This window comes from Arvicanthis niloticus, chromosome 13, assembly GCF_011762505.2.
Source record: "Arvicanthis niloticus isolate mArvNil1 chromosome 13, mArvNil1.pat.X, whole genome shotgun sequence".
In the NCBI taxonomy this organism is placed as follows: domain Eukaryota; kingdom Metazoa; phylum Chordata; class Mammalia; order Rodentia; family Muridae; genus Arvicanthis; species Arvicanthis niloticus.
Genome location: NC_047670.1, coordinates 74,541,142 through 74,548,458, shown reverse-complemented (window position 1 = coordinate 74,548,458; position 7,317 = coordinate 74,541,142). Strand labels below are relative to the sequence as shown.

The window sequence follows — 7,317 nt, the reverse complement described above, 5'->3', positions numbered from 1 at the left end:
AGAGCTAGCTGGGTATGATAGCACACACCTGGACTCTCCAACCAGGGAGGCTTGGGGAAGATGGCCTTAAGTTCCAGGCCGGCCCAGCCACAGTGGGACCCGGTCGTAAACTTTCTAAAAGGAGTTGCCAATGTAAGCAATAGATATTTTTGTGGTCATAAAGAATTCCTGATGGCAGAAACTGAAAGCGCTTAGTGTGTCTCTGCTTTCAACACATCCCTTCATTCCTTCTGCAGTGTTATTTGTAGCAGAACAAACCTGTAATCCCAGCAATCAGGAAAAAGAGGCAGGGGATTGCTGGAAGCTCATGGCCAGCCTGGGTTACTGTAGTTAGTTCAGGGCCAGTCTGGGTTCCATAGACCTTGTCTCAGACAAACAATGTTGCTTTTTAAGTTTTATTACCACTGCTACTTTTGCTTTATTTTTGAGACCCAGTGTCACTGTGCAATTGTAACTTGCTTTGGCCTGACTGGCCTTAAACCCTCACAGAAATCCCTGTGCTTCTGCCTCCTCAATGTGGGGGTTAGAGGAACTATGCCATCATGCCTGACACCTCAATGTACGTGTTAGGGAACTGAGCCCCACACAACAGTGTGTAAATGTTGGAAAAAGAGTCTAAGCCTCTGTGTGTGGCTCCAGAACTGTTTCAGCAACATGTTTATTTTAGAAAGTTCAGAAAACACACAGATGTTTTCACACCAAATCACCAATGGCATGCTTCTGCAATTCCAACACTTGCAAGGTGGAGGCAGGAGAATAAGTTTAAAGTCCTATTCATCAACACGTTGAATTTGATGCTGGTTAGGGCTATATGAGACCCTGTCTTTAAAAAAGGGTGTGTGTGGGAGAGATAGTTAACAACCACCCATAATTCCAGTTCCAGGGAGCCATTGTTCTCTGACCTCCGTGGGACTGGCACATACATGGTGCATATAGCTCGTGCAGGTATGCAAGGCACATAAATCCCTTTTTCAAAAAAAAAAAATGAACAAAAAGAAAACCAGTCACTATCCTATTATATGTAAACTTGCAATTTTTTCTAAAATCAAGTCTATAACACACATTGTAACCATTTTTACTTCACATCTGCTAGACTCCTCCCAGTGTTCCCACACATGTTCACTCACATACATGAACACTCACATAAAAATACATACATCTTCAATATCCTTAATAAATATAAAATCTTCTACTAGAAAGTTTATATTTTGGCTTCCTGTAGGTCTGCTGATAGCTGTTACTATTTTGCCCATGGGAATAACTGCCTTTTTCCTTACTCCGATTAGCTCGGCGTGGGGAGTCTCACCTGGAATCCTAGTTCTAGGGCTGTCAGCAGGAGGATCAAGGTCAACCAACCAACACACTCTCTTCTAGGCCTGTGGAGCTACAGGAGGCCTCTTCCCATGTCTAGCACCAGGGCTGGGGAGGTGGAAGGCATGCAAAGTGGGAGTGGACATCCAGCTTGGGCTATATAAGACCTTTTCTCAGAGAAAGAGGGAAAGGGAGAGGGAGAGGGAGGATGGGGGAGGGAGAGAGAGAGAGAGAGAGAGAGAGAGAGAGAGAGAGAGAGAGAGAGAGAGAGAGAGAACTATGTCCACTATGTGGACCACTGATGACTGAGCTAACAAACCCACCTCTTGCCTCTTTTTGTTACTGTTGCTTCTTGTCTTTTGAAATAGTTTCACAACATCACCCAGGTTGGTCTGGAACTCACCACTTGGCAAACTCAACTGTGTAAACAGCTCCTGTTTTATCTTTATTACTGTTGCTTCTCATCTTTTGAAACAGTTTCACAACATCACCCAGGTTGTTCTGGAACTCACCACTTGGCCAACTCAACTATGTAGCCAGCTGCTTTTGAACTCTCCATCCTCCTGCCTCCACATCCCTAGTGCTGGCTTTACACCACACTTGGCCTCTACTTTGAACTGCCAGGGGCCAGCCCCTGCTCTTCTTTCTTGTTGGTTCTTGAGGCAGCGGAGGGGGAAGAGCATTGGCGGGGTTAAGACTTGGTCTTACGAGATATTTAGGGTTGCTGTTTAATAATAAAATATTACCTATCTTAAGTCACTTTGCTACTGTAACTGACTGCAAGCTGTAACTTGCTTGTTAGGCTATGGGACATGTAGAGCAATAAACTTCTACTGAACCAGGAGAAGAATCACACTCGCAGAAGGAAAAGCTTTTATGGGAGCAAATATGAATTAAACTCACATAAATTCATATACAGATTCATGCACACACATTCCTAAATCTTCATTCGAACCAGTTGGGCCCAGCTTACATACTTATCTCAAATTACATACTTGCAGACACATGCATCCATACTTACAAATGCATATGGAGCAAAAGACCAAATGCTAGGGCAGGAAGAACTCACTCATTCTGGATGAAGAATGAGCTCCAATCTTTATTGCATAGAGAAAGAAACAGCTGCTACCCTGTTATTGCTAAATGAATTAAAGCCAAGTCTGTAGGAAGGCAGTTTTGTTCTCTATAGTAAGACTAAGCCTGCCTTGTTATTAAGAAAAGACCTGTTCGGTCCCATGGTCAGGAGAAGCCTGCCTGCACCTTCTGCTCTCTGCAGCTTCTTCTTTTTCCTCTTTCCCTCTGCATCCCGCACAATGCTCTCTTAGGTTTTTATGTTACCTCATAGTTTCTAAGATCCTCCACCCTGCAGCCTCCTTCTAATCGTGCTCTCTCCTCCTGCTCTGATGTCACAGTGCTCTGCTCCCAAAGCCTTCCTCCCAGTGCTCTCTCTCCAATGTTAGGCCTCCCAGTGTGATCTTTCCTAGTCTTTTGTACCTTTTCTAGGATAACAGCTCACATGGTTTTTCTAAGCATCCCAATTTCACAAACTTCACTAGAAGTTCAAACATAAATTGAATAAGAAGTTTACAACAGAGAATGATTTCATGCATATCCATTAAGAGTAATTATCTGGCTAGCCATTCATTATCTATCAAAACCTGTTCTACAGGTTCATGGAGAGTTCAAAACTGTAACTTTTGTGACTAAGTTATTAGTGAAGTTTTGTATAAATAAACCCAGTCAATATTTTATCTTCTGTTTTTGCACCTATAGAAAATCCTCAGTTCCCTTTTTGTGACCTTTGGTTAAGTGTTTTACAACCTCAGTGTGTTCTCTAAGTTGTAGATGCCTCTTTCTCTTTTTTAAAATTTATTTTTATTGGATATTATATTTACATTTCCGATTTTATCCCCTTACCTCCCTTCCCCCTAGATGCCTCTTTCTATCTCAGAAGCAATTAGCTCAAGAGTCTTGGAGACTGGCAGAGCTTGGGAAGGCAGGCAGGAGAAGCAGAGAGAGCTCTGGGTGGGTGTTGAGATTTGGAAATCTGTGCAGGCATGTAGCTGAAAACACAGGGTGCATGAGACAGCTGAGGGGGACATATACATGGAATGAGAGCCGAGGAAGTGATCCTTACTGTCTAGGGAGGGAGCAAAGAGGTGAGAACACCTAAGAGCCTGACCTGGGTGGGGTGTGCTGGTGTATGTCTTTAATCCAGTTCTTAGGAGGCAGAAGTGGTGGCTTTCTGTGAGTTCAAGGCCAGCCTGGGCTACATACAAAGTGTCAGGTTAGCCAACCACTATTTAGTAAGAAGGAGACCTGGTCCCTCCCCGCCAAATATGTCAGACTCTCGGCTGAGTATTTCTGTGAGTCTGCAACCTTATTGCAAAATGGCGATCGATCATAAATATCTGCTTCAGGGGACTGTGGTGAAGGTTAACTGAGGCTGTCATGCCCTGGCTCTATCAAGCAGAGTGGGAGTTGGTAATCATAGAGGTTAAGGGAGACAACCTGGGCATCATCTGCCTTGCACAGAGGAAGTATGATCAACAGCTTAAAGAAGCACCTGGTAAAACCCCAGTTGCCAGGCCAAGGATGGAGGGACCCAGGGTTTGGCTCTAAGAATCTGTCCCTTTCTTGATTTTGGTTTGCTTTATTGTTTGTGTTTTAAAGATGGGGGTCTTTTGTATACCCCAGGCTAGACTCAGACTTGAGGCTCCTCCTGTTTGCTCCCCTTTCCCAGCACCAAGACTCTGGGTGCCTGCCCCACTCCAGGTGTGGCTATGGTTGTATTTGCCCCAAACCAAGCCAAAGATCTTTTGGTTTGGTTTGGTTTGGTTTGGTTTGGTTTGGTTTGGTTTGGTTTTTTGAGACAGGGTTTCTCTGTGTAGCCCTGGCTGTCCTGGAACTCACTCTGTAGACCAGGCTGGCCTCGAACTCAGAAATCCACCTGCCTCTGCCTCCCAAGTGCTGGGATTAAAGGCGTGTACCACCACTGCCCAGCAAGGCCAAAGATCTTTACCTATTAGTTGGTAACTGGTCTGTTATTGAACAAGAGAGACAATGCTAAGCCTTGGACGCCTCTGAAGCTTTCTTCCCAAGAGACTACAAGGGTGTGTGTGTGTGTGTGTTTGTGAACGCACGCATGTGCATGTGTGTGTAGGTAAGAATATTTATGTGTGCATGCATGACTGTGTATGTGAGTGAGTATATGTGTATGTACGTGAGAGATTATGCGAGAGTTTATGAGTGTGTAGGTGTGTGTGTGCATGCATGAGTGTGTGTGTATATGTAAGTATAAGTGCATGTGTATGAGAGTATGTGTGTGCATGAGTGTGTTAGTAAGTATAGTGCATGTATGTGAGAGTGTGTGTGTGCATGCATGTGTGTGTATGCATGAGTGTGTGTTTGTGAGTATATGTGCATGTATGTGAGAGAGTGTGAGTGTGTGTGAGTGTGTGTGTGTATGCATGAGTGGGTGTGCAAGTGTGAATATGTGTCAGTGTCACAGAACATCCTTACATGTTCTGAAATCAATAAGCTGAATCATTAAGACTGTCATACTTCAAATTCAGCTTTGTTCAAAACAAATCCATTTAACCTGATTTTCACAAGTACAAAGAAATTCTTCAGACTTTTAGAAAGGCACGAAATGACTGTTGCTTTTGGCTACACCCAAGTCCAGTTCCCTGGCAGTAACCCTGTTACTACCTTTTGCCTGAACATGTTAACATTATTTCTTGAGCACTTTTCTCTTTTCTATCCTGGAGAGATCAGTCTTCTTGAAGTTTTTTGTTTGTTTTGGTTGGTTAGATTTTTTTTTAAGTTTTCATTTGTTTTGTTGTTGGATAAAATGTTACCATATGACTCAGGCTGGCCTTGATCTGGTACATAGCCGAGGCTTGCCTTTCCATCCTGCTCACCCTCTGAGACAATGAGACCATGGGTGGGTTGGTATGTGTGGTCCACCACACCCAGCTCTGGATCTTTGTAACAGCCTCAGGTCCCTGACTGTGAGAAGCTCCCATCCACACAGTCTCTGTCCAGTCTGCAGTCTGCAAATGCTCCTTTAATGCACACCCTCGAGATATCCAGGGTTTACACAAGTGGAGCCGCACAATTCCTCTATCCCATGAATTTCTGATAGAGAAAGTACATTTACTGGACGTTTTGATGTTACTAAGTGAGCCTTCCAAGCCCCTTCCTATATGAGGGGCCTCTTCCCAGATTCCCCTTCTCCCTGCATTACTATAGGCTGTGAACTCTTCCCAGAACCCCCTCTCCCTGCAGTACTATAGGCTGTGAGTCTCTGGTGCTGTCATGAACAAACACCACCTGATAGTCTGCCTCATGATAGTCTGCTTTAATTTATATTCCTGTTCCTGCCCAGTTGCTCATCTTTTTCTCTGACCTGTTTTAAAACACAAAACCAGTATCCTTAGTGACCTGTAAATTTTGTTTGTTTTGTTTTGGAGACATGGTCAATCTCTCTGCATTGCTGGCTGGCCTGGCCCTCACTCTGTAGACCAGGCTGGCCTCAAACTTCTAGAGATGCACCTGCCTCTGCCTCCCAGTGCCAGGACTTGTAAGGTTGTTTGTTTGTTTGTTTGCATGTGTGGTATGACCCCTCAGCTGTTCTGGAAGCTTCTGTTACCAAGTTTGACACCTGAACTACCCTCAGGCTCTTTCCTCTGCAGCAGTTTAGAACTTTGTGTGTTCGGATTTGTTAGCCTTCACTCATAGTTCACTGCTGCTCTTTTTCTTTTGCAAAATTCTTCTGGAGTCATTTGTTTTTTAGTTTAGAATCCACCCAATAAGAGCCCTGGCTTCTCTTCCATAGGTCCTGAGTTCAATTCCCAGCAACCACATGGAGGCTCACAACCATCTGTAATAGGATCTGGCGCCCTCTTCCGGGCGCTGAAGACAGCGACAGTATACTCATATACATAAATAAACAAATCTCTAGAATCCACCCGAAACTGATAGGACCACCCTTGCTCATGATAGCTGCAGTTAGCCAGCCTTCACACTTGTCACTCACCGGCCTCAGCACTCGGTGCACCTCGTGCAGAATCTTCTCTTGGTTGTTCACCGAGCACAGCACCAGGGTGCAGACCACCACGTCCACAGAGCCATCGGCCACCTGGTGCATGTTCTCTCCGGCCGCCACCACGAAGCGCTCGAACTGCAGATGCCGGTTCTCTGCGACACTCTTGAACAGGTACTTCTCGAAGTTGGGGTTGGGGTCGATACAAGTGACCCTGCACCCGGGGGAATAGAACTTGAAGTTGGCCCCGGTGCCACAGCCCACCTCCAGCAGTGACAGCTTCCCCGAGGGGCCCGCGAACTCCTGCAGGTTGCTGAAGAGCTCCCGCTTTAGGCTCGCCATCTGTTTGTTGTATAATATCACACCGAACTCCTTCATGAAGTAGGGAAAGAACCTTTTGCTTATCCATCTCCACATGCCTAGAAGGTTCAGCAGAAACATGGGAAGCACCAGGATGCAGACCACCAGCCGCAGGACCTGAACCGCGAGCATCATCTTTGCGAGTAGAGGAGAAGTGCCATGGCCTTGAGTGTCTCCTAAAGAAGCAGGGCGCAGGCTCCTGGCCTCGCTCCAGCGCCAATCGTGGGGAAGGAGGTGCCAGATGAGTCAGAAAAAAAAAAAAAATTGTAAAGTCAGGTAAGGCCCTGACTCCCACCCTTTCCACCCCCACCTGCTAGCAAAAGTTGGCTCAGCTCCCATCTCAGTGGCCCAAGACTGTTCCCCTGCATCTCTTAGGAGGGTTGCCGCCTGATCTCTGTCGCCTCTTCTCCACTCGCAAGTTTGCACTAAGATTCCTATGAGGACATTTGTCTCTTGGCTGCTTTGGCCTTGTTCAGTGTGCCACAAGGCACAGGGTCACCCAGTGCCGGACCGGCTCTTACCCTGCACCCCCACCCTGGCTGTCTCTATGGAGCTCAGTGACCGGCAACAGCTGCCAGAACGAGAGCCAGCTATCTGTG

The 7,317-nt window shown here is 45.9% G+C and overlaps 1 protein-coding gene across 2 annotated transcripts in view; it reads right to left on the bottom strand.

Annotated features, from left to right (window-relative positions):
* Nucleotides 1–6,853, bottom strand: part of Tmt1a (thiol methyltransferase 1A) — a 29,632-nt gene extending 22,779 nt beyond the window's left edge. For both annotated transcript variants that reach the window (XM_076912088.1, XM_034517548.2), the window contains exon 1: nucleotides 6,353–6,853. In XM_076912088.1, coding sequence (XP_076768203.1) covers nucleotides 6,353–6,853 — 501 coding nt within the window. The remainder of the gene's footprint in view (nucleotides 1–6,352) is intronic.
* Nucleotides 6,854–7,317: the final 464 nt, after the last annotated feature.